The sequence below is a fragment of the Channa argus genome, chromosome 10 (genome assembly GCF_033026475.1).
Source record: "Channa argus isolate prfri chromosome 10, Channa argus male v1.0, whole genome shotgun sequence".
NCBI lineage: Eukaryota > Metazoa > Chordata > Actinopteri > Anabantiformes > Channidae > Channa > Channa argus.
In genome coordinates this window covers 5,633,561-5,661,554 of record NC_090206.1, presented here as the reverse complement: position 1 = coordinate 5,661,554, position 27,994 = coordinate 5,633,561, and the positions used below count along the sequence as shown (strand labels likewise).

Sequence of the window (27,994 nt, the reverse complement as noted above, 5' to 3'; positions counted from 1 at the left end):
TCAAACAAACAAGCCTCTGCATAGCAACGTTTGTGAGCACATTCATTAACATAAGGCATTTAGGCTACTGTTCACGCAGTAATAAACTGTTTTATCAGGAACGTTAAATGCTTGATCACGTGTTTTAAACATTCTGCTTGCTCACTTTGAACTGCTCATCAAATTACAGTGTTGGTCAGCACCAGAACCCACCACTGAAACATAGAAACACAAGAACTGACGCTACATTTGACAGGTCAATAACAGGTCTTTAACACTGTGTTTGGCCAATGCTTTGTAGACCTTAACGAGTCTTTTACATGGTAAACGTCTGCTCTCTCACTAACATCCGCTCTCTCCATCTGCTCTTGCTGAGTATTAGCGTTTGCTTGAGTCTTTTTCTCACAGGGTCACCAGGGCAGAGACTGAATGCTACCAGGACAAGCTCAGCAACACCACGAACACCAGAAAGCTGTTCTCCACTTTCAAATCACTTATCTACCCACCTCCACCTTCGCCATCTACCTCTCTCACTGCCGACAACTTTGCCGGCTTCTTTACTAACAAGATGGCAGCCATCAGCTCATGGTTCTCTCCTCCAGATGATGACATCCAGCTAAATTCTTCCAACACTTTCTAAGACACTGTGGTGGCCTTGGAAAACACCTCCCACCCCCTGCACCAAACTCTGGAGGCTCTGGGTGTGTAACAGCACAAGACTGTTACACACCCAGTGTATGAAGGATCGTTATTGCAGGTAGTTCCTCCCCACAGCCATCAGACTATACCACACATCAACACAGTGAAACACAAACGGGAGAAGCTTTTTGCATTTTTGTTACGTGTATGGTTATTATGGGAGAACTGTTTGTCTGTGCATGTAACTTTTTTGTGCTCTTGTGCCATATTTGTTTAGATGTGAGGAAATATCTTTGATTTAATGTGTGGTGCAATATCTGGTGCTTGTGTTTTTGCTGCTGGAAAACTGGAATTTCCCCATCGTGGGATCAAAAAAGTATTTTTGGTTTATGTTTATTATTTTGTATAATTCAGGAGGAGTTGACATTTTTGTGTTTTAAACTAACAGTCAAGTTCCCATATGAACACTGAAACAGGTTTTCATCCATCTATTCATTCATATAACCACTTATTCTCTTCATAGTTGCGGAGCCCTCCTGCCCTGGAGCCCATCACAGAGGCAGGGATACACCCAGGAGGGGGGCACCAGTTTATTTCAAGCTCCACACAGAAAGACAACTACTCAGTTACATCTAAAGGCTATTTAGAGTTAACAATTAGCCTGACATATATGTCTTTGGATTGTGGAAGGAAACCCACGCAAGTAGAGGGAGAACATGCAAACTCTACATTTCTAGTGATTCACACTCAAGACTTCATATGTTACAGAAACGAACAGAACACAGAAACTAAACAGTACTGAAAATGCTTTTATTTAACATTGATTTGAATGAACAAACTTTCAATAAGTGTTTGCAGCTGATAAAGCAACATCTGGTTGCTCACAGTGTCAAAGTTAAAAATAAACTAACTAGAAAGTATCTATTGGGAAACATTTAGTGTAGTCAGTGACACAGATTGAATGCAAATTGTTAAACAAACCTGAAGATTATATTATTACCATTATACTTTGAATGTACTGGTTGTTAAAGGTTAGTTCAAGAGCAGTAACTGTACCTTTTTCAAGAACTGATTTCAGCTGTTTAATCAGCAAGAGTGAAGTAATCAAGTTTTCATGGGCTTTAATGGGCTTCAACTAAAGCCGTTTCTAAATGATACAATCCTAAACCTTTACACACCAATTAAGATATGACTTTTCATGTCATTCTGTTGATTTTGTTTTATTTTCCTTTAAAAGCCTCAAACTATGCAGATGATCAATTAAGATTCCTTAAACATTTGTATCTTTAAAATCCCAGAGAAAATACCTTAAGAGTAAGTTTCTGATTTATGATTTTTAGCATAAAGCCAGAAGACCTGGCTTTAATCTAGCACAGCTTTCGCCCCGAAGGTTATGGTTTAAGTACAATTAATGCTCATACTGTGAAATAACAGGCACATTACGAGACACAGCAAACTGAGTCTGTGCATCATAAGGTGATTGCATGGGAAACTGGAACCAGAGATGAAGTTATAATCTCATTAGTAACCAAAGGGAAAAACAAAACAAAACAAAAAAAAAGCCCAACTATCTTTGCACAGGGCTGAAAAATCGGTCGAGGTATGTGTCACAACCTTAACATAAAGAAACAAAACCTTTATACATCTTTATACAACACACAGACACATTTAAGATTATAGCTAAAGTATTAATGTTGAACAGTGTTTAAAAAGTGAAACTGCTAATTACTCAGCTACTTAACTGTCCCAAAGCAAAACTGAGACCAAGAAAAAAAACCCAGAATGCTAAACATTTATCATATAGATATTACAGACGTCCTACTTCACTGCAAACTTCCAAAATTTCTATTCCTTTAGAGCCCTCAGAGGCACTTCTATTTTGGCTAATGCTAAATAATTATTTTTTAAAAAAAGATCATATCACTATATTCATTCTCTTCTTGTTTCAACTTGTCAAACCGGCAGAATCAGTGAGCGGGTGTCTCTCTCTTTAAGCCTTCTTCATGCCTCTGCCCATCAGGCAGGCAAAGATGGTCATTACCATTTTGGGGTTGACTTCTACCAAGTCTTCAGGCAGGGCATAGACTTTCGCTCCAATCTTCCTCGACATGGAAATGGCATACCTGGTGAAGGGGGGGGGGGGGGGGGGGGGGTACATAGTTAGAGTCACTACAGTAACATATCCATTTCGTGTTATATGCAAGTTTCGATGAATTCTTTCATGATTATCTTAAAGTATATGCTGTACATCGCTGTTGCCTTTGACAGTCGGAGCTTTACCACAGAAAATATCTGCAAATCTTGAATCCATGTTCAGTTATATATTTTGTCTGAAGTTTTGATGGACAATTCTTTTCCTTTTTGACTTTTTTCTCCTAACTAATTTGTGTGTATGAGAGTTACAGGTTAGGTAGATGATTATATTATAAGTGTATCCACCGATCATACAGTAGCTAGAGGCTACTGCAGCTAGACCCACTTAATGAGTTTTGCACAGCATGGCTCATCAGTGAGCTTCACCTGGATGATGGTCGCTTCGTGAATCGTGAACAGATTTACAATCTATTGTTAACTGTCAGGGCTCTAAATTCATTTGACTGGGAAAAAAAAAAAAATAATTTCAGGCTCTGTTCTGCTCTGAGTTGAACTCAATCCTGAAAAAAAGTGAGGGGCTAGCTCATAGTTAAATGGGAAATGGTCTGCACTTATTTTAGGACTGGATGTTGTGGGTCTCATCTGTCACTATGATTGGTAGGTGTGTGTGTGAGTGCGTGCACATCAGTGAGGTGCATTAGGTAGATAGAATGTAATTACTTGGCGTTGTTTAGTTTGTCCTCATCTGACAGGGTTCCTGTTTTAACCACATCAAAGTTCACACTTTGTGGCTGGATGGCATCAATCAGTTCCAGCACTGGAATACTGCTGTTAATTGCTCTGTCCTGTGAGACACAGATAAATCCACACAATGAGACATAAGCCAGGTCCACAGCCAGCTGTTATCTGTTAATGGAATAGTATTATGCTGATATTTCCTTTAAAAAAAAAAGAAAAAGAACACCACATATGAAATGCTCTTACCTTAAAGCTTTTGATAGATGAACTCTTGCCAGCCTCAGCCAGGGTCTTATTGACCCATGAAATTATCAAATCATCTCCAGCAACATGTCCGTGTCCAAGGTCTTCAAGTACATTTAATGTGTACCTAAGTATAAATGAGTTACAGTAAGTTCTAATGTTTTACTAAATAAATACGATTTAACTAAATTTATACTGCATTTCCCATTAACTATACACAGGACTGATTTTCTAGTTTTTTCTGGATGCGTTTGTTTGAAACACGTTAGAAGTAGTGGGACGTTTTCAGATGCTCTGACAGAAATGCTGAGACAATAGCATCCTCTCCCTGTTTTGTCTCAAATAACAACCTTAACATGCAAAGGGTAAAAGGTCAATAGAACCTGACTTCTGTTTTTGTTGGTGGTAGTTTTCTTAAAATGTGTAAAGACTTTAAGTCCCAGTATAATGAATAAGTCACCTCCTCATCAGCTGCCAAACCAGTGCCAGGGTTAGAGTAGCATTCCCATCGTAGAGGTCCTGTCCAGCAATTCCCACCAGGGAAAAACCTGCTTTTTTCTTACCCAGCTCCACGGCATAGTTACAGTTTTCCACCTGTTGTAGATACACACATGCAGGTATGGTTTAGGCAGTTTTTATAAAATAAATTAAGGCTTGTAGTGTTCATAATAGTTCCTAGCACTGAGCACTGAGGCCAGACAACTCCACTTAATGTGCATCAACAACTGCTACTCTAAGACCACTGCTGATGTCTTTCCCTCTTGGCTTTGTTGTAACAAACACCTGATTCTCCAGACCAGCAAACTGCTAAAACTTCTGGTCTGCAGACCTGCTGATGATTAATTAATTAATGGCACCTGGCTCCAAATTACCCTCTTAAATCCCCATGGCAGCAGTACTTAGTATTGCCCCAGTATTTTTTTATTTTTAATTTTTTTTGGCTGGTATGCAGTAATTTTGCTCTTTGACTTCCATAACTTGATCTTGGCGTTGCCTACCTCTTCTTCTCATTCAACATGAGTAGTTTAGGAATAAAACTGGAAAAAGCATCAGATCTTTCTCATCATTTATGTCTATTAACATTAAGTATTTAATGCTCTCCCAAACATGAAGCGGTAGTGCTCCACAGAAAAGTATACAGAAAAAAAAGACAAGTACTTTTACTTTTAATACTCCAAGTAAAATATAAATTACGTACTTACTAACTTTTACTTTAGTACATTATTGTATGTTTATTTGTGCTTTTGCAGTTTTTGAGCACTTCATCCACCAATGGTCTGAGGTTGTATTTGCCTAATATTTAGACCCAGGTGTTTTTTTTTTACAAAACTTTTGCACATGACTGAACAGGATTTTAGATTATACTGCATATGAGAAATAGTGTGTAAAAGAAAATGTTTTGCTTCTTAAATTGTGGTTGGATTTTAAATTAAATTTCTTCCTTGTCTTGTTCACCTTTTTTAAATGTCCTCCTCCTACGCCCTTGAATGGAGGATGGTTGACTTTGTGGTCCCAGTCCACTGGCACTTTAATCTTTTCATAAAGCTGGAGAATGACCATGGCATCTTGCAGATCGCTGCAATAAAACACAAATCCCACAGACGTGAACATTCACATGTATCTATTTAAGCAGTAAATGTCCATCAGTGTGGCCTTACACACAGTGCAGCAAGTCATTTCACCGAAAGATACTGACCCGTAGATATGGTGAACACGTGGATTGACTCCGAGAGAGTTCATCCAGTTTCTGAAGGTTCTCTCCTCTCTGGTCTCACCTACAGAGACAATAAGCAACAGACGTTAAGCTCCCAGATACATGACGTCCAGAATTTTACATAAGATTTTGACTTAATATTATTTTACATAACATTTTTACTTTTATAAGCAACGCTATGCAAGCTTGTGTGTATGTGTGTGCACGAGAGAAGGGAATTACTAATGTCCATGCTTACTTTCTAGATGCCAGTCTTGGTTCTCTGGCTTGGTGAGAGCTGGGTGTTTGTTGAAGAGTGTGGCTACAAAGGCCATGTTGAGCTTGGCGTTACCTGACACCACATCAGTTGCAGTAACAAACTGTCGACAACCAAGTTGGTCAGCCTGTTTGAGCATACACTCCGCTCTCTTTGTAAGATCCTTGTCCTAGAAACAAACATAGAGGCAAATATACGTTTATAAATGCACAACTCCAGATTTAGCAGTGGAGCATTTATATGTGGTTTTCTAACAAGAAAATCATTCACTAAGAAACCTCTTCCATTTAATAGTAGTCTTAATTGTAGAGAAAATGTAACTTTAAACCAAAAATATGTACAGTATATACAGTAAACAGTGTACATTAAATGCACTACTGTATATGTGGCCTTTCACAAGGGGGTTTCTGTAAAAAAATAAAGCAAAATGTTTCTAAAGATGATTTGAAAATGGTCCATATTATCACTCCTTGTTGCATCTGCATGTAGTAGACTAACTCTTCATATAAGACAATAGGTGTGTTTTTTTTATTATTTAGAATCTAAAGCTTTTGTCCGTTATAGAGACGCAGCTGGCTGCTGTAGAGGGAAAAAAAGAAAAGGAAAAAAAAAAAACACAAGTCACAGGCTGATATCATGATCCCAGTATAAATCTACAGGAAGCAGAAAGAAGCTCAATAGGAAGTCAGCTTTAATTTGGCCTCTGATAGCCAAATGTGAAGCAACAAGTGAGTTTAGACTGGACGGCAAATTGAGTGTTTAGTCTGAATGACATGCTCAAGCGTGTGTGTGTGTTTAGCTTTAAAACATAGCTCTTGTTATTTTGTTTGTTGCTACTAAATGTGTTGATAAGTTGGGGCTCAAATTGATTGTAAAGCCAGACAGATATTAGACTCAATAAGTAAATGGTTATGCAACACGGAGCTTTATTGCCAGAAAATAAAAAGTTGAATATTATAGCTATAACGGTTGCTTTTGCAACTCACATATAGAGCAGTCATATCGATCTCAACCCGAGGAACACCCTCTTTGCTGCCATCTGGAGCAATCTGCTCCAGCAGGTGGAAATATGCCCTAGAATCCTGTATAGAGACAGAAAGGCATAAAACATAAAGCTGAGTGTAAGATTTATTTCTTCATTTGTCAAATATTATGCTGTGTTTTCCTATGGGAGTCATTAAATATTGCAGAAATGCAATGTGTAATATAAGTACTGTTTTGCTAAAAATTCTCTTTGAAACCCAGCTTTAAAGAGGATTGGTAGTGTGGAGCTCTGCTAAGTTACAGCAGAAGTTTTATTTTAACCATCACCCAAACATGCTGTAGTACCTCCAGGGATTTGTAATGTTTTGATCGCTACAATCCTTGCAGTTTAAAACATCATAAAAACAGTGTGACATGCATTGCAGTTTTTTTGAAATCAGACATTGTAGGTCGCCACAGGTCTGGGACTGATTTTGTTTCAGTTTACCTTAATATCTCCAGAAAAGTTTGAAATGGACATGCCAACTTTCTTTAAATGATGATTGGCCCAGCGCAGCAGTAGCTCCTCGGGACTGAGTTTCATCAACTCCTCCAGGGTCTCCCCTTCTTCTAGCAAGGCTGCAATGGCTGCACACGGAAAGACAAGAAATACTAAGGTAAGTACCATGTTACCTTTATGCCACTGTTTTGTGTTTCTGTGACAATCGTTCGGTGTTTCAAGCTGTACTAACGCTAAAGTTTTGACTCTGTGTGTGTTAACTACCTTCATTGCGGCTCAACTCTATAATAGCAAATAATCCAATCTTGATAATCTGCCACAGGAGTCCAAGCACCAGGTGAGGTTTTCCCTCCTTTAGATCTTGAGCTCCAATGTTGACAACCTGGCAGCCAATGGCTGAAGCTGAATTCAAAGCCAAGTTCAGATTTTCCTGTAGGGGCAACGAAGTTAAGAGAAGAACGAGAACGTCATCACTACAATATGGTGTTATGGATTGTTTTTAATTATGTGCAGCTGTGATATCACACTAAGTAAGTGGTAACTCACTAATTAGTTAAGCCACTAACACTAACCAACCTGTGTGGTGAAAGCAGTGAGCTTTTTTTTATTTATGGTTCTCTCATCAATGGTGTCAGGGACAGAGTGGTTGATGAGTTTACTGCAAAAGCACATGGGAGAAGAAACACACTGGCACAATGAATTGACACAGTGACCAAAACCAGACATGACAACGGCTTAAAGTTACGTAATAGATGAGCGTGAGGACCAGTGGAGCTGAATATACAGTAAAATTAGAGATGCATGTAAAAATCTCGGCAATAAATGGATGTAAAGTTAATAGATATTTAAAAAGTGACTGATCTATATGCTGAAAAACATAAAGATATAAGTTTAGAGTTTACCAAAGCAGGATGCCATCTGCCACTGCTTTAAACAGAGCTTCAGTGCTGGGGTTGATGGGAAGGACGTGTTTAAGATCTGGATCATTCTTCAAAGTAGTGTTGATATAGTTGGCAAAGGCAAAGCGTTCCTGCTCTACAATACAGTGGAGGTAAGTGTCACAACTTTTCCTTTGTCAGTCAACTCTGTCTTCTTTTAGTAGCATTGCAAACATTATGAATATCTTTAGTATTGGTGTTATATACAAGGCCTACGGAGTGATCTGGCTTTACTAACCAGAAATTGAATGCTGAGTTCCTTCACTAGAGATCTCACTGGTGCCCCCGATGGCAACAATGCCTTCTTTCTTGTTGAGAGCTTTCTTGAAACCCTGGGCCATGCGGTCATCCTTCAGTTCCTGGAAAATCTGGATGTGCGCAGAATAGTACACACCAAGGTTTAAAGTCTGTCACTCTGTGATTATCACATAGTTATCATGTAGGTTATTTTGCCCTTTTCCCAGTTAGTCCCTGGTCTCTTCAGTTAGTTTCAAAATGAACGGACGCTGCATAAACGATCAACTTGTTTTTATTAGTATTTAGTAGCAGGACTTTGTACAGTCAACACTAACAGTGGGTTTCCACTGTGGAAAAGTATTTTAACCATTATCTAACTTAATTTAGTACTAATTGTTGAGGTGTTGTGAAATTTATGTCTCACAACTTCTCCAAAGAAGTCAGAAGGCAGTGAAAAGAAGGACTGAGCCTAACCCAAGTGGATAAAATTCAGTTCTGGCTCACTAAGGTCATGAGACAGAAACCCACCGTTAGTCGACTGTAAGCACATTTTAGCAGAACTGTGAGTAGTTAGTTGGTTAGTTAGTTGGTTAGTGTTACCTACAGCCGTGAATTCATCTAAGCTGATGCGGCTGTCTTTGTCTCGGTCCAGCTTCTGAAGCAGTTCTCTGATCTGATACCCAGGCAAAGGGCAGCCCACCTCACGGAAGAGATTACTGAGCTCAGAGGCGCAAATGTACCCGTTACAATCAATATCTGGAGAGATGAGGTGGAGGTAGGACGGACAAAGATACAGAGGGAAAAGAGCAAAAATAATACTTAATTTTGGGAAATGTATTCAATCAAAGAAGGAGTTTGCCAGGAGGAGTGTGCCTTTGTCCAAAAGTAACAGAATCTAACTACCAGCACCTCCAAAAGTCCAAAACTAAATTCTCACTTATTAGATAAAAAAAAACAAAATTAGCAGTTTTAGCTGCAGTTAATTGGACTTTCTTATAGTGGCATCAATCTTCTCATTTGGTAAAGTTTCAGTAGGAAACCCAGTAACTATATTTTACAAACTCTCAGATGATTAGTTTGAGTGATAACTAAGATGTGCGTATTAAAGGTTTAAATTTGCTCCATAAGTTTCGAGAAAAACGTCTCTTTCTCATATGTAACAACATGTCATCCTACTTTACACAATGGCTAATCACGGCTATGTTATCATGGCTTATCTGCAATATCTCTACACAAACACACACACACACACACACATTTCTTACTTACCAACTTTACTGAAGGCCTCCCTGATCTCCTCCATCTGCTCAGTGCTCACCGTTTGTGACATACTGACAGCTATAAAATAGTTCAGCAGAACACACAAAGATACTGTTTTTATATACTAGAAAAAGGAAATGTATTTAATTTGTTCAATGCATGTCAACTTTTCTCATTAACAATCTTTTGGAAATGCCTCTTTGGCTGTGTGGATGCTTAATCTTTATCCTCAGAGTGACATTTCAACTATGGGTTCCCAGGTGAATAGACTGGTGCATTTCAACGTCTCAAATTTTAGCCACTTTGCATCATTGCAGGAAAATGATGATGTACCATAGTGCAGCTTTCATACAGCACAGCTTTGCTAAAATCACCTAGAAAAATGAATAGCAGCTGGATCTTCAGTAGAATCTGAAATTGCCTGTGGGTGTAAATGTGAATGGTTGTCTGTCTGTGTATGTCTCTCCTTGGACCTGCGATAGAGTGGCAATATGTCCTGGGTGTACCCCGCCTCTTGCCCGATGACACCTGGGATATGCTCCAGCCCCCTCGTGATCCATGTAGGATAAGCGTTGACAGATGATGGATGGATTAATCTATAATACTATAAGCCATTTCCTGTAGTATTATAACTACCAACATCAAATGTTTACTGTATGTACATTGTCTTGGTGTAATATGAGTCGACATGTTAACAATCGTCAGTGTAATGTCTCAATTAGTATTTGGTCAAAGCTTCCACAAGGCGAAACAAAGGAAGTATTTACTTATGCTCATCAGAGACATATGAGAAAATGATATATTAGATAGTTTTAGATAATTGACCCTTCATGTCCCCTTTAATGAAATGATGGAGCTGAATCCAGCCATTTTCACATGCAGTAACAAATGAATGGCTTTAGATGTTAGACTAGCATGATGCTTTCAGCAGCTCAGCAACAAGAGATGATTAGATTAAGATGAGAGAGAAGTTTCTGCTGCACAGAGCAGAGCCCTGCTGACTGGTGGTCGAACATCCACCACACATGCAGCCATTCAGACAAGCTTTATTAGAGTCAGATATCAGTTGCATCTAACTCCAAATATCATTTCGATAAGGAACTTGCGTTTGTCACGAAATTCCCTCTGTTCCCATCCAGTGTCTCGTCTCACACACATTCCGTGATCGTGTTACAACATAGAATAAACAAATAGGTTTCGCTTCAGGGAAAACATGCAAACACAGTGGCTGTGCAGCCTGGGCAGACACACACAGACACGCAAGCTGGCTTTCACAGGGCCATGAGTGCCTCCAAAAACACCTACATAAATATACACAGTTTGTTTCAGACCCTAAGTAAATACCAGCAATGGTCAGGTGACACATTATATATCAGTTATGTATTCCCAAGGTTATTTGAATAATGACAGATCACATCCCCCTCATGGCCACAGATGCTGTTCAATCCTAAACCAACAATTACTGAGTCTATGTCCTGTCCATTAGAAATGCAATATACTCAAACTATGTTTGTAATCTCTAAGGGACATGTCTGTGCTTGGTGTTGTGGCAGTTATCATAATTACATTAGTGAACGAAATAACCACTACTGCTGATTTATAGATGTCAGAAGTAAGGTTTAGTTTTACTGCCACCAGATGTCACTGCTCCAGGAAAGATCATCTCCACTGTACAGATTGTAATGTTAATTACTGCTGTTTTCTTTCTTAAGTGGAGGCAGCTTATAGCCTGTAGTACTGTTTATCCCAGTATGATAAGAAAACTAGTTTAAATTGATCTTTTGTTAAAATCAGCATGAAATCAAAAGTACATGATGTATTGAAAACAACACCCATCACCTGTAAATAAAAATCCAATCCCCCCCTAAGTGGTTTAACTCTGACTCAGTGACTCCGAAGTGTCTGGACACTGTTTGTCGTCCAGGTTTCCAATAAGTCTATTCATGCAACCCCACAAGTACCTGACTGGAGGAGTGTGTGTATGACCGACAAAGGTCCTGATGGACCCTCACACACATGCACACGTCTGTTTTCAGAATGACGGTGCATTTAATATCATATTCATCTGGACACACCTGCTGCTGCCCTGTCAGCCAACACGCCAACATTATTCATTTCCAGCATTTATCAAGAAGAAAAGCGACCTTCTGTTAAGTGCACATGAAAACAACAGAAAACATATCAAGCTGACCATGTTTGAAACTATTTTATAAATGAGGTTGTCAGCATTTATATATGTTTTTAATCTTTAAGGTTTAATAGCATACTCTCCATGATATAGCTAGCATATAAAATGCAAATTTGAAAAAAATATCAATAGTCTTACAACTGTGAGAAAAGTGTAAACGTTGATTCGATTTCAGTGATGACACTAACAGTGTTTTGTGTGGTAGGAAATCACATGCAAACTGTCCCAACCCGTCTTTTCTGCTACATACAACAATATTTTTGTGCTTTTCTTTTTGCATATTTTTGACTCACATTTGTAAACGTAAATGAATTGAATCTGTGATTTGTAAAATACGAATTTTTTTTCTCTATTATTAGAAGCTATTTTCTCTTCTGCCCAACTCAAGACTTCGAGCGAAAACGCCCTAACAGACGGTGCCTCCTCTTACCTGAACTCCGCTGGTGCAAGTCAGTAAAATCCCCTCGGGATGAGAGTCTCTGTGGCGGCGTGTCTCTGCCCCTCTGCCCGCTTTTCTTCAGCTGACACCGCCCGGTTAATGGACCGCTCCGCCCTTCCGCGGCACTCCTTCCCTAACCTACCCTCCTCCTCCTCATGTCTGCCCACCTAGTTAGCAAAAAAAAAAAAAACACAACAACGTCTGTTCACTGGTGTAGCACTGTCCTAACGTTTATTTGAGAGGTAAGAAAAAAAAAAGAAAGAAAGAAAAATACACTATATAAGTAGTCTGTATATAAGGGAGACAAAAATTGTAACAGTTATAAAAATGTGGCCAATTTTTAGTAACTTGCACTGCTAATGCTAACTAATTTGTATGTAGGTAAAAACTGTAGGCTCAGACAGTAGCATTCGAAGGTAATTAGCAAGATGCTAACAGTTTTGTTTAAAGGTCTGAAAGTACATTTACTCAACTAATGTACTTAAGTACACGTTTGTGGTACTTTACTGCAGTAAAAACTATGTCCATCTTAAACTACTTTAAATGTTATTGCGCTACAATTCAAATGTAAATCATTCAGATGTAAATATTGTATTTTAACTCCACTAAATTTATTTTACAGCTTTAATTATTAATTTGTTTTTGTTTGTTTTTTTACTTTTTCTCAATACAGAATCTGATTAACTAATAAATTATGATGTATTACTATGGATCCTCCGCAATAAAAACATAAAGTGGTTAAAATCACGTTGAACATTAACAGCCACATTCAATACTCATTGTTTCCTTAGTTGGGTACATATGTACTGTTGTACACTAGAATCTGAAGTGGTAGTAGAGTATTTGTTGAGTAAAACATTTGCACTTGAGTATTGAAATTGTGTACTTTTACCACCTCTGGTAAAAACAGAGAAGCTGGACACATATAGTCCACCTCTACGGGAAGCGTTGTAAATAAAATACCGTATTTAATGAAAAAGAAATAACAATTTAAATAGTTGATGCAAAGTTTCTAACATAATTTAAGGAACTGGAAAGATCGTCAGTTAGGGTTGACCATTCTGAACAGTGTACTTCAGATTGTAACACACAATTTGAACATTTGCAAAACATTTGCAAAACATTCATTGCCCCTCAGGGTCAGCCTCACCCATCTAGCATTTAATAAGCAAAATTACCCAATACCGAAATTAAAGCCCTTTGCAGTAAGACATTATCATGCTGAGCATCCTATTGCAACAGATTACTGATTATTCATGCTTTAGACAAACTTTGTGAGTGTAATTCTGTGTGTGTGTGTGTGTGTGTGTGAACTGTCAGAGCTCTGCTGCTGCCACCACCAGTCTCTACATGCAGGAATTCTTCTTTTTCCTTCCTCCTCCCCTCATTCCTACTCCTGTCATACCTCTCCTTCCTATCCCAACCCCGTTTTTTTCTCCTCTTTATCTCTCTGTTGTATCTCCCTCTGGAGTGATGTGATGTGCTGAATCTTGTCTGGGTAAATTTCTCCTCTGTGGCAGAAACCCAGGAAGACACTTCTAAAGGGGGCTCTGCTTTTTCTGTTTATCGTTGTTTTCTGGCGGTGGGCTTTAAAACATAGCGATTTATTCAGTGTCCTGCTGTATAAACGTATTGTTTAACGCATCGCATGATTTACAAAAGATTTATTCTATAGAAATAAAGACAAAAGGCAGAAGACTCTTTTCAGGCTGGTCGGAAATACAACGAACTAAAACGTGCCACGTGACCAAAATTACCCAATTTAAGTTATGAATTTGCATCCAACTATTAAAAAGAAGACTAGACAATGACGTTAGTGAATAGCAGAGCGTGAGTCTTGACACACAAAGGAAATAGTTTCTACATCTGTTGAAGAAACAGAAATTAATATACTGACATTCCCCGTCAAAGTCCACGTTCAGTAAAAGACCTCTAATTATAAAAGCATATTCTGCAGCTGCCACAGTGCTGAGCCAGCGCCGATATACGAAGCTTTAAGTATTTTTGTTCATTAAAATCTGTTGATGATTTATTTTTTTTGATTAACCATTTTATCTAGGAAATATTCAAAAGACAACATTCAATCCTCACATTTGAAAACCTGGAAACCTACGAATGTTCGGTATTTAACTTCATTCAATTTTCTGTTGGTTGAAAATGATGATAAGTTCCGCATGTCATGCAGTAGATTTGTTGTCATAATTTAAAAAAAAAACAAAAAAAAACATGGCCCCCTCGACCACTGCACAGATGCTGATAATGATGTATTTGAACAGACATTTGGTAGGAAAACTACCGTCAATGTGAGCGAGTGACGAAACAGGGAGAGACAGGCAACGCAGACAGAAAGAGTGAGAAACTGACCATTGTGCTGTTCTGGCAGGGTACAGTAAATGCTTTTAACACATGCTTCTGTGACTCATAAACCACTCACATACATAAACCACAGAACAGAATGGTGCGTGCAAAGTGTGGCTCCTATGCATTTGAATGGATGGATTTGAATATCCTATAGAGCGGCATTATCCTGGGAAACATTAGTTAACCATTAAGCTGTTTTGCACCGCCAGGAATCACTGAGGTAACATATGCGTGGCAAAAAGAAGTCAATGCCGGAAGGACAGTTCTGTTACCATAATAGGTCAAGCACATGTGGAACCGATAACAAAGGCGCTTTTCAATTCAGGTGTCTATACCAACAAGGCATCATGCGGAAAAAAGAATGTGAAGGTGACGTCACACCTTGTGAACCGATAGGGGATTTGGGAGCCATGGTGTCAGGATCCCCCCTCCTGTGTTTTGACTTGGTGTCATAATTCTGCAAAAGTGCTGCGTTACCTTGGCGGCCGGCTTGATCTGAATTAGCAGAGCCGTGGAAAAACTGTTCCAATTACCGTTGCTTGTTATTTAAATTGAATTTTTCCAGGTAGAGTCAATTTTCTTGCTTTTTATCGCTTCACATTTCCATCAAATTTAAATGATTCGGAGCTCCCAGATAGCCACCGACTTAGAGAGCATGTCACAAACCTCTAGTGTCTTCAGTCCAAGTCCTGCTCGGCATCTTAACTGAATGTCATGCTCCATCTGTCTCTCTCCATTTCATGTCTGCATTCTACTTTGAACTATCCAATAAAAAAGCAAAAATGAAAATGTGTTTGACTGATTTAAACCACTTTTTAGCCAAATAAAAGCTCTGCAGTAACCTAATGTGACCTGCAACAGTTAACACAGCATTGTGTAAGATCTCTATACCATGGTGCTTAAGAAAATATATATACCTAAATGGAATTCAGCTGCTTTGATGACTAAAAATGGCAGCTTATTAAACCCCTCAGTGTGATATGAGGTGTATTTAAACTTTACTAATGTTTTCATTAGCACTAGCACTGTGTATCATTTGATTAAGAAAAAAGGTTCCATCATTTCCTAAAACCCTTGTAGTTTTAACAAGAGTTACTGTAATATCGTTTAGTACTGAAGGGACTTTTTTCATCTGTGGATTGACTTTTAGTGCTCTGGTGGGTAAGTCTAAGACGAGGATGAGGACTCAGTCCTGTCACTACAGCTCGTAGCAAGGAACATATGTCCCAGTGACAATGAGGCTTTAGGGTGGAAGAGAAACACGTACTATATCACAATATAGAATATCACCACACTTAGCCCTTAAACATTTTTGAATGTTACATTTTTTCCATTCGAATACAGATATAGATAGTATTTATATATTAAAGAAAACTAAAAAGATATCAAATATTGAGATCAACGCTGCGTTTAAAAGTCTTATTTCAGACATAATTTTTATTCTCTCAAGACTGTGTTAGAGAATGTCAACAGCAACTACATATGTATGTTACATCTTAACAAACTTAGTCATAAATGATTAGCATAAAATATCCATGTGATCCTCTGGGATGGTGATGACTGTCTGAATAATCTAGCCGGCACATGTAGGATCCTAGATCCTAGCTCTTCTCGCCCTGATGATTGCTGAAAAGTTGCAGACTTAATTAAACGTCTCGGATGTAACACACTGTGTGCAGGTGAAGAAGAACTGTGGTATATTTTTATATAAAGTAAGGGTTTTTTGCAGGAATGCACGAAGCCATAAAATAGTGTTAGACATTACAGATAATGTGACTTGGCTTTTTCTCCTGTGTGGTATCGGCGGTAATTTTCTGGGGCTGCTTTGCTGCATCTGGCACTGGGCCCTTGAATCTGTGTAAAGCAAAATGAAATCTCAAGACTATCAAGAGTGAAGCGCACTGTCGAGTATCACAAAACTCTGTGTCAGTCGCATGTAGTGGGTCAAAACACGCAGCTCAAAGAACCAAAAAGGGATAAGAACTTTATATATTACCTTTCCAACACAGGGGAAATTCATGAGCTAATACTTTTGACTTGGGCCTTTTTTTCGCGGTGTATTCTGGGAAAGATGCTGTATTTCAGTAGCTAAACTTCCAAAAGGCAAATTAAGGAAATACCTACATTTGAATGTGCTTTGCATTTGAATGTCATCCTTAAACTTGAAAACACATGGTACACAGTTGAAATGTGGCTGATGCAGGCCATGATGGTGTGAATGGGAATAGCCATGTTTTAAAAACTTCCCGCTCTGGACCCGCATGTAATAAATTTGTATTTATTTTCTGTATTACGTGGGAAGTTACATTTGTAACAAACCTTTTTCTTGAAACTTGTTACATTTTTTATGTGATGTTTCGTCAGACATTTATCACAGACACAAGGACCCATTCAATTTTAAATTGTCCTCTTCAGTCATTGCTATCTTTTTCATCTTCTTCCTTCTGCCACTTGTTTAGTCTCCTCTCTTATCTTCCCTCTCTTCCTCTTGGCTCAGTAAACAACATTTAAGAGAAGAAAGCATTTACCGTTTTTAGTTGGAGTTGCTAGAGTTAATGCCAACCTTGGGTTAAGAAGTCACAGAGCTCCATGTCCCGTTAAGTAAGGAGTGGGGAGAAGAATGCTTGGACTGGTTACTTCCAGAGTGGTTTCTTGCAGGATGAATGCAAACTATTTTATGACAAATCAAACTCCCCCAACTCCCTGAGTTCCCCAGTTATTCTAGGGTCTTTGAGTTTCAGCATTTACAGAACTTCGACTGAAGGCAAGTTTACGTGTGATCATCCAAATCACTGCATTATTAATAATTATATTTGGTGAGAAAATGTGACATTTACAACAAATTTAAGGTGATTTTTTAAAGTGCCTGTGTATGAGCATGCGTGATTTAATAAATGTATGAAAAGCTTGTGCAGGTCAACGGAGATAAGAATACAGTGAGAGTGAGACTGTGTTGGGCCTGAAAGGTAACAGCGTTTATCAGTGTGCATCAGGGAATAGAATTCTCTGTGGCTTTCGGCAGGTTCTCTGGGGAACAATACACTCTGTTCACAAACCACACCCATTGCAAAGTGCCCCCTCCTCCACTCATTTTAGTCCATTTGTCCTTATTTGGTTGTGCTGGCAACTCGGCCGATGATTGGTTGAGGAGAAAAAGTATTTTGATTGAAGAATAATCACACCTGTGCAGGCTTGCACACACACACACACACACACACCCACTTTTGCTCCAGCATCTCCCATGAACACACACACACGTACAGACATGACACACATGCTTCCTCTATATTTAAGAGTGTCAATGCTGTTACACTGCATTATAGCTTGTATTCAACTGAAGTGTAAAATATTCTTTTCAAGCACTAGTTCAAAAGGCTGGGTGCTGTTGTCATTCCAAAAGAAATAAAAATAAAAAAAGAAACTTAGGTACTTATCTTATATAGACTATAAATACAGTAAACCGTTGTTTTCCATGCAAACTTGTACACATTTATATACTAATTTAAAACCTGTTTGAGGGAAATGATGGAAAAGACACTGAAAAGTTTAAAGCTGCAGTCCATATCCATTGATTATTGACATACATGCTGCATTTATAGGAAATAGCTTTTAAGTAAAATCAGGAAATTGGGTCACCAGGAGAAATTTGCATTTCTCTTTTCCTCCTGGCCACACATTTAATGGAATCAGACTGTGCAGTAAATATTAAAGGGCAATTTCACCAATTTTCAACTTGCTTTCTATGGCTTTAGTTTAGGCTGAAAAACTCCTCCAGACGACATCATCCAGAGACGTTTTACATCATTAGGAGTTCAGATAACGTCATCTGGAGTTGACCATGATTAGAAAGACCATAGTGTGATCAACAACGTGACAAAAACTGAACTGAGGGCTTCTCCAAGTGATGTCATCTGGAGAAGTTTTTCAGTTAGAAGTAAAGAGATATTTTAAGTCACAGGGAAGTTTATTGGCGTTCATTTAACATGTATACTACTCAAACCAGATCCAAAAGAAGCAAGATCCATAAGAGTGAAGGCGTCATTTAAATGGGATGTTTTGTCCTGGGATTAAATTTCATTTGATTTTGTAGAATTAATCAGGAAAACAATTACCCAGTGTGTAAAAAGTGTTAAATAAGCTGTTAAAAAAATAATTAAAGAACAAAGCATCAGGAGAGGTTTAGGTTGTATTCTTGACATGCAGTTTTATTACATATGTATATAAAGAGTTAAATGATGAATGTGCCGGATATTCCACCCGATGGATTTTATATTTAGTTAGGAGATATTACTGGTATATTAAATGTTCTTCCAGTGTGGACTCATTTAGTCAAAGGTCTCTCCGGCAGACTCCAGCTCAGATAAAATGGATCTGAAAAGAGAGAAACGAGGGCATTTAGAAAATGAAGCCACGTCGTACAGTAAGACATCATGAAACCAGAAACATTTCATCTGCTGTTTAAATTTAAATCGTTAATGTGATGTCAAGAGGATCCCTAACTTTTCTAAAAACATATTCATGAAAAAAGCTCTGATAACAAATGTATTTCCAGCTCCAATAACCCAAGGAAACTATAAGTACAAATATACTGTATATACCAAGTAATTCTAAACCTAACTGTAGATCAGTTGTTCACAGTGCTAAGTCCCTACCAGCACAAAAAAAAAACATTCTTTATATAGTCTTATTAAACAAATGTAGACAATTAGTTATTTGTTTCTTTCACGAAACAAACAAGACAGATTGTTCGGACTGTCCCAAAATAAAGATGAGCTGTACTGCTCCATAGCTCTCACCTTTGCTCCTCGGTCAGATCAAACTCGGCCAGCGTTCGCTTTGCCAGTTTTGATGTTGCTGGCAGACAAAAGGCTGCAGACAACTGAACCAGGTCCACTGCTCCACGGGCAGAGCCATTGTTGTGACACACTGACAGGAACTCGTTCATCAGCCCCTCACTAGACAAACAAACAGTAAAATCGAAACATTTATACCACATTTCTGTCAACGGAAAAACGGATAGAATTGATTATATTTTACTACTCTTTGGAACATATTTATTTGGGTTTGCCACAAAATACTAATGTAAACGTTCCCGATGTGAAATTTTAGGTTTCCCCAGTATATTAACTGACTGTGGTTGTCTTCTGGACACTTACGGAGGAACTCTGTTGTTGGATTGGAAGAGCTGTAGCATTGCCCTATAGAGAGAAGAATCGATGGAAGGAGTCAGATACTTTGCACTTTAACATCATTTGGCAGTGAGCATTAGTAGAGTCAGACTACGGTAAAAACTCTACTGTCAAAGCACCGGCAGACAGAAAGACAGACAGTCGGACATGCATCTGTCTCTCTTACCAGGCCTGCTGGGTCTTGTTTGCTCGCAGCAGCAGGGAGGTGATGTTTGAGAGGGTGGAAGTGCTCCACTCCAGACTGGGTCTTCCTCTGTTGCCATCAAACACGGTCTTTACATCCAGAGCACACTGGGCAAAAGACTCCTGAACCTGAAGACAAACAGTCAGCTTGACATATTCTTACATACTACACCCTACATTCATGTCTTCAGATCTTTACATGTGACATACATAAATAAATAATAAAATCAAATGCTGCCTCACTGACCTCTGGACTGTGTTTCTCTCTGGCCATCAGGGTGAGGACCTCCTCCACCACATCCAACTTATTATCATGACCTAGAGAGCGGATATCTAGAAAACACCGGATTCAGAAAATAGAAAGCAGATATGTGGCTCTTATCGTGATTTTTCTAGTAGCGTGTCTGGGGTTACTAGGACGTCACATTCACTGCGTGTTCAATCTCTCAAGATACATCCTAAAGTGACATTAGACTCCTTTAATAGTTGCAGCATCGTTGGACTCACCTTTCCATATTGCAGGGAGCAAATCGAGACGACTGTCTGTCTCCAGAGCCTGTAGCAAGTCCTTTAGCCCCTGTGGGTTCGGGTAGTATAACTACCAACACAGATCAGAGAACATTACTGTAGAATATCACCCATCACTTTAGTTTCACAAATCTCTACAAAGACTTCTAGCCTCTGAAACATGAGGACATTAGGTTTCTGATCTGCAAGCTCTGCCCATATCAAACTTGTTTCCAGGTAGACATGTTAGCAACGAGCTGGCAAACAATTTGAAGCATTTAGCAGGATGCCAATTCACTCCCTCCTGGTATTTACAATGTTGCAATTGCAACAACTGACAAACATTATACTAATTGTGCACAACCTTGCACTTATCTAAATCACTGCATATACACTCCATACTGTCCCAGAACCTCTCATACAAAGGGGGCACCACAGCTGCTGATCAGACCCTTTTAATGCTATGTGTTATTACCCACTTAAAAGTAAAGTCAACAAAAAGGGGCAATGCAAACATGTACTGACCGAGGGAATGAGTCGTCTGTACCACTTCATCACTACGTCAATGTGCTCCATCATACACAACAGGTTAAAAAAGCGACCGCTGGAGAGGAGAGAGGACATGTCCAGTTATAGACAATAACATGGAATTATTATTATTATTTAGCTTATTAGAGTTTTACTACTTACTAGTAAATACTGCACTGGTAGGAATCTCCCAGCATCCTCCAGTTCTCCCCCACTTCTACTAGACTCTGAACTTTATAACTCAGCTCCAGATCTTTATTGTCCAGACACTAATGACAAAAAGGAACAGAGAGAACAAAACGGTGCAATTCATTTTTTAACATTAATTCTATATAACTCTGATAATTGGCCATGACCGCATGATCTGAAATAACATCTTTTTTTATAACTTTTTTGGCCTTTGTCATACCTTATAAAACGAATAATAAACAAAACAAAAATTAACTTACTATCCGCATTGCGCTAGAGAAGAACAGAACTGGAAAGAAGACGAGAGAGGAAAATAAGTAAATGTTAAAGCCACCTCTTAATAAACAAATCTCTTTGCTTTGTTATGACAACTATAACTGCTAATGTTTTTTTTTTTTTTTAAACATATCCACTTTGAACATTAAAGAAAATCAGACATGTTAAATTAACGCATTATACACATCCACCCCAACATACCATCATCAGGGTCCTGACAGGTTAATGTGCCTCCATCCACCTCTGACATCACTTCCTGTAAAATGTCAGTGTCACTTTCCCCAGAGTTGGCTGGAGAGAAAAACAAACAAAAAAAAAAGACTTCCTTAGAATAATTTAGCAACAGCACAAAGGTTTGTACTCGTAATGTTCAAACTCCTGTTTACCTGCTCTGTAGAAGACTGCCAGGATGTGGTCGAAGGTAGCCAAGCTGGGCGCTGAAGAAAAATTATTTAATTAATTAATTAAAGAAACACACACGAAACAGTGTTATAGCACAAAATGAATGAGGAATTACATTTACAGTAAATGTTTGGGTTCGTGGTGCACAAAGTGCACGTGGGTGGGGGGCTAATAATTACCTATTCCCAAAGCCTTCATTTCATTCAGCGTTTGCAGAGATTGTGTTCTGGCCAAAGGGCCACAGCGTCTCAAAGCTTTCAGAACGCTGTTGAAGGTCAGCAGGTTGGGCTGAACTTTCTGTTGACTCATCTGTTTCAGCAACTCCTACAGACAAAGGAGGACACGCATGTCTTTACTTGTGTGTAGAAACGTCCACCTTTCTGCTGACACGGCTACAATGAAGCTGGGGACAGTTCTGCTCTGAGATACCATTGTGTTAGATGTCATCTTAACATTACTGCCACAGAGGCCTGACAAAAGTTCAAAAAGTTTGAACATTATACACAACTATACTTTAAGAAAATTGGAAATAAAATGCTTCATTTCTGAAAAATCAGTATGAGTATGTAACACTGTACGTTTATCAGTTCACATCATCGAGCTTTCACGTTTAGGCAATGTTTCCACATTTTATTTGTAACCATACAGTATACAGAGTCCAAACGTGCTCGGTTTAAAGAAAATATTAGAATATGAAATAATAACATGAAGAAATGTTGTGATATACATATATTAGACAAAAATAGGCTAATCTTTAAATGTATTTGTTATCTATCCATCCATCCAGCATCATACCCGCTTATCTTGTTGCGGAGCCTATTCCACCAGTCAATGGACAGGAGGTGGGGATTTGTAACGGGGACTTTCTGGCTGTGAGGTGGGAGCAATAACCCCTCCCCCACTGTGCTGCCTCTTTAGAATGTTTTCAAAAGAATGCTTTGGTTTTATAATGTGCTTTTAAAAATCATTTCACAATTAACTGTATTCAATTTTAAACAATATATTTGATTTTTTATGTCTTTCATGTCTTTATTTAGTTGATATAAAAAAAAAAAAAAAACTGTAAAGGTTCTTACAGCAACAAGGTCCCATCTCTCTGTGTATTTGTCTCTGACATCTGGAGCTGCTGAGATTAGAGCGTTGAAGATGTGGACATCAGCTGGAGATAAAGGGTGGGCTTATTAGTCATCTGCTTCCAAGTTACACAAAGAAAATACATTCAATATTAATATTAAAGAAAGACCAAATCTGCAGTACTTTTTGAGAATCAAGTTTAACACTATGACTTGAAATTTTGTGACGCCATCTAGTGGCACAGTTAAGAAAAGCCAACAGACAAAACACAATTGCAAAGCTAACATACTATATTTTTGAAATAAATATCTAGATTTATCAAGATCTTAATATATTAATATAAAAGCATTTGTATCATATTTGCTACGTGAGTTTCTGAAACCTCTATCAACATGATCAATACTTTCTTTAAGAACCTGTTGTATATGACCTGATACACGTACTCTGCCCCATAGTGGATTTTCATGCCACTGCAGGCAGTGAAAGTCTTTTTTTTTTTCAAAATGGCCACTCTCATTAAATCATCCCTCACTTTTGGCAAAAAAACCTTTATGTGTCTGATGATGCAAAGAAAGATAAACTGTGGAAGCTCAGGCCATGGTTACTTAAACTGTGATAAGAGTTTCGTTGCACATCTCCCAAAGAAAGTCATGCAATTGATGAAATTATGGTGCCACTCAAGGGGAAATGTCATCACCTGTCTACATGCTTGCAAAACCTCACAAATGAGGTTTCAGAATGTGAGGACGTGCTGGACAAAGCGGCTTTACTTAATAACTTTGGTGTTTGTCAAGATGCAAAAAATCTAGACAGAGAAATGTCTAAAGTTGGTGGCCAAAATCCACCATCCTCTCCAGAAGTGAGTCCTACAACACCCCATAAAAGGCCAAGCTGCAGTGTGCCGCTTGATTCAAGAAGAGATGCCTTGATCATTTTCTAACATGGGAAACGCAACAGAGATGCAAGCACTCGACTGGCAACATGAGGTGCAAGAACATGCTAAACTAACAGTAAAGAATCATGATCTATCACCCTGGTGCAGACCCTTTTCTACTGTGGGGACTCTTAAGGTGGGTTAGATACCTTTTGAGGGAAGCAGGGTCTAAATTTAGTTTGGTGGCCATAGTTTTAGTATTAGTATTAGTCTATTTAAGTATCAGCATTGGCATCAGCTTCTACCTTTCTGTCTTACAGCTAATGCTTCTTCTTCCATATAAACTCTCTTAAAACTCCATTTACCTCCTATTGATAGATTTTCACCTTAGGAGCTCTTTGAAGGGCCAACACGACAACTTTTTAGACTAGGGAAGCTTTGTGAATAAACTAACACCATTTTAATTATTTTACTGTTAAATAAATGGAACACAAATCGAAAAACTCCGTCTCAAAAATCTGTCTCCACTTTTATGAATTACATTAACTATGCAGCCCTGAAGCCATAAATGAAACATTTTACATTGTGTAAGGAAATTCAGAAAATTAATCCAAAATTTCACCTGCAAATGCTGTTGTAACAATCCTGTTAGTATATACAACTAAGGATCCACAACCCCAATTCAAAAAAGGCTTCAGTCAAGAATCAGGCAAGAATGGGACAGCATTCAATTCCTAAAACTCCGGCAACTGGTCTCCTCACTTCCCTACACATCACCCTCTTCCAAACCTTTTGAGATGTGGCTGCTATCAAATTAAAAATGGCTAATATTCTCCAAGAAATAGTAAAATGTCTCAGTTTCAACATCTGATACGTTGTTTATGTTCTATTGTGAATAAAACATGAGTTGACGATATTTGCAAATCTTTGCATTCTGTTTTTATTTACGTTTCACACATTGTCCCAATGTTTTTTTTTTTTTTTTTTTTTAAATGGGGTTGTATTTTCCTTCCTTTTGTCTTTTACAACTCACCAGTCAGCCTGTTGTTAAGCAGGTCTGTGTATACGTTGAAGGCCTTTGCATGGGCCCCATGCTAGGGACGAACAAAAAAAACAAAAACAAAGATAACATAAGGATAAAGGTTACCATTTTTCTTCCATTACAGTTCCTAAACAAAATAATAACCATGCAGTATTTCTGCATGGTTATTATAGTAATGAAAAAGAAGTAATGAAACTGTTACCTTCACCATCCCTCTTATCAGAGCAGAGTAACACCGTGTGTCTCTGTCAGGCAGCAGGTTAAAGATTCTTTCTGCATTGTTGCCATCTTTCCAAATGGACCTCAGGTAGTCTGTGGCCCGACGAACTCTACCTTTCCTCCTCTTCACCTCCTCTCCTGACTCCTCCTAAACACACACACGGACATGCAGTTCACACAAATAAAACACATGTGGACGCTAAGAGGACTCTTAAGACATAACTGAATGAGTCTGGTGTAGTAATTTCCCTGAGCTTTGAAAAAGGAATAACTCACTGAGTCCTCTGTCTGTGGTCCCCCGTCCTGGACAGGGTTTTTGTCACAGTAGAGAGAGATTAGATCCAGCAGGTCATGAATTGTTTCCATGGAGACTGCCGTGCCTAGAGGCATTAAATTGAAGAGAAATGTACAGTTTAGGGGTGTGCAACACAGACTTCAACTATCTCATGATATTTTAAAAATATTTTTGGAGTAGACAAGTAACACAATCCATGATCACAGAAATCTTGGGCATCATCATATACTCAGCAAAATAACACCAACTAAGTTGGTTAAACACAGCAGTGTACATGGTCCAAATGTCTCTTTCTGCCAAGTCTCTCCTTGTGAATAGGTTTGAGTGGCATGTCTTTACCATGCTTGTTCTACTTGTGGGATGTGAGACATATTATGGTACATATGCGGCTGTATCATCATATCTTCAACATCATGGGAGGAATTATATCATAAGCTTTAAAATATAACAAAGCTCTAGTACAATTTCAGTCACATTTGCGAGTGTGTGTGTTCTCACCAGCTTGCAGCAGCTGATCATACATGTCAACGGCAGCTGAAACTTTCCTCAAGTTTATTCGTTCCTTTAGTGCTTCCTCGCTCACCTCCTCAAGATGCAAGGACACTGTCTCTGGCATCAGACACTACACACACACACACACACACACACACAAAGCAGCATTTATGTAATGATTATTCAAAAGAAATATCAACTTTGAATGCCTTGATTATTCAACTTCAAAAAATTTCTAATGCCCGTCACTAGTGCCTCCTAATATTTAGACAGATGTACGTGTCTGTGTATTTGTGTGTTTCTTACTGGTATATGTGGTTCTGCAAAATCTTTGGTGAAGAACTTGGGATTGTTGTTGACAAAGTATTTGGCTGCAGCTCTTCCAGACTCTTGTGACAGAGAGTACAACTTCTGCAGAGTAAAAAAAGAATAATGTTACAAAACAATATTTCTACAGCATCTGTAAAAACATATATAGCAAATTAGTAATATATAATATATAAGATTAGATCTTTCTGACGGCATCTTTGAAATGTCAGTTGCCCAGAGACACTTCAACATATAGCCGGGACCGAGGAACCACTGACCCTGTGGTCCGTGGACGACTTCCTTAACAACTGAGCTACAGCCACCCCTTTCAAATTGACTTAACCATAAAACCTATATATCCCTAACACTCCAAAATATATTTATTTTAAGAAAAGAACAACAACTTACAACAAAATAAAATAGCGTAAGACAATTTAAAGTAATATTTGACGTACAAACTCAGATGAGGTCCTTGGGGAGAGGTAAGGATCATCCTGGAACTGGTAAGGATATGCTGTGGGGTCCTGGTAGGAAAGGAAAGCACAGGATGAGACAAACACTTTCATCTCCTCACTGACAGATAAATTAAAACATTTAAAAATCTCACCCTGCTGACAGTTGAAGCCAAAGCCTCCAGTACTGCTTCTTTGTTCCTGTTTATTAGGAAAAACCTATTAGTTTTATTGTTCAAAGTACACTTAATCCAAAGATAAACATTTTCTAAAAGATTTAAAAAGGAGCAGTTTGCCAGGTGTCAGAAGTACTGTTTGAAACAGCTCACAGCTTAAGCACATACCATGTTTTCTTCCGGGGGATAACAATAGTTTCTGTAGAGTCTGCAATGTCATTGGGAAAAGAGGTATAGATTTATGTAAGTTTATCAAGTTGAAGGAAAATGCTTTAATTTTAGTTGCAAACAAAAGCAATAATCATAGAGGCTTTAAAGAAAACGTACTTTAAATAAAAGGGTGAAGGCACTTGGATTGATTTCATATTCTCTGACAGTTTAGTTTTGGTAACACTGGTATTGTCGGTGCTGTTATTGTTTCAGTTGTGACCAAAAATCTTATTTCAGATTACCTTCATTAGCTTCAGCAGCTTGTTGTTGCAAAGCTGAAGTGCAACCAAAACCCCTGGGAAAAAAAAGAAACTTTAAACAATGCCAGTCATAGTCATATGGTAAAGACTAATTCAGCCCTTTGATAGGGTGTATGCATTCATAGATTCCCTTGGTGTCTAGTTATTTTAAGTTTATTAAAAGGTTAGGTCTAGGTGCTTAAAGGAGTCTTGACAAAGACGATCATACCATTATATACAGGTGCCGAGGTTTATTCAGTGTGATCAATGTATCAGTGCATTGAAGCTTGATGATAGACACCATTTGCCCTTTGGCAAAGTCACGTGTTCAACCCACTGACAAATTGTATAAAAACATGCAGGTAAAATAAATATTTTACAAATATGCCCACTCATTTAATATAAAACATTTAACAACATATGCTCCAGTGATAAGTAAGCGATTTATAACGTTAGAGAAATGACCTCCTGTCAAACGATGCTGGCTGCAGCGGCCTCACGTAACAACAACAACTGCATGACTACTACTACTTGCCAGAGTAACAATATGTTTTAAACACAGCTGTAAAACGTTTCTCACCTGCGACCCAACAACTGCTCTAAGCTGTTTAGCAAAAAACGGCTGTTTCTCGAGATGTAATGCCCTACATGCCTACCGGGCGCCGCCATGTTGGTTACAAACTGAAGGGTTCTGGGAGGAAGAAACCATGTATAATAAAATAGGGGAGATAAAATTGTAAGAGTCCGCCTTTTCAGACACAGTACAATT

The 27,994-nt window shown here is 38.5% G+C and overlaps 2 protein-coding genes across 2 annotated transcripts; both read right to left on the bottom strand.

The window, feature by feature from the left end:
* Window positions 1-1,414: 1,414 nt before the first annotated feature.
* On the bottom strand, window positions 1,415-12,340 carry LOC137134351 (plastin-3-like). Its single transcript, XM_067519087.1, has 16 exons — window positions 12,200-12,340; window positions 9,591-9,659; window positions 8,926-9,077; window positions 8,323-8,452; window positions 8,049-8,181; window positions 7,723-7,804; window positions 7,411-7,576; window positions 7,135-7,274; window positions 6,650-6,745; window positions 5,646-5,832; window positions 5,390-5,468; window positions 5,149-5,269; window positions 4,154-4,287; window positions 3,697-3,820; window positions 3,433-3,557; window positions 1,415-2,741 (listed from the first exon to the last, which is right to left on the bottom strand). Exons 2-16 carry the CDS (start codon window positions 9,649-9,651, stop codon window positions 2,609-2,611), a joined length of 1,863 nt encoding a protein of 620 aa, XP_067375188.1. The 5' UTR covers window positions 9,652-9,659; window positions 12,200-12,340; the 3' UTR covers window positions 1,415-2,608.
* A 6,413-nt stretch (window positions 12,341-18,753) lies between these two features.
* On the bottom strand, window positions 18,754-27,952 carry ptcd3 (pentatricopeptide repeat domain 3). Its single transcript, XM_067517509.1, has 23 exons — window positions 27,806-27,952; window positions 27,229-27,281; window positions 26,945-26,984; window positions 26,756-26,801; window positions 26,604-26,672; window positions 26,146-26,250; window positions 25,846-25,969; window positions 25,329-25,432; window positions 25,036-25,200; window positions 24,825-24,885; window positions 22,920-23,002; window positions 22,023-22,167; window positions 21,828-21,878; window positions 21,643-21,732; window positions 21,426-21,454; window positions 21,139-21,245; window positions 20,974-21,052; window positions 20,449-20,539; window positions 20,189-20,274; window positions 19,925-20,070; window positions 19,726-19,767; window positions 19,366-19,524; window positions 18,754-18,940 (listed from the first exon to the last, which is right to left on the bottom strand). Exons 1-23 carry the CDS (start codon window positions 27,892-27,894, stop codon window positions 18,895-18,897), a joined length of 2,010 nt encoding a protein of 669 aa, XP_067373610.1. The 5' UTR covers window positions 27,895-27,952; the 3' UTR covers window positions 18,754-18,894.
* Window positions 27,953-27,994: the final 42 nt, after the last annotated feature.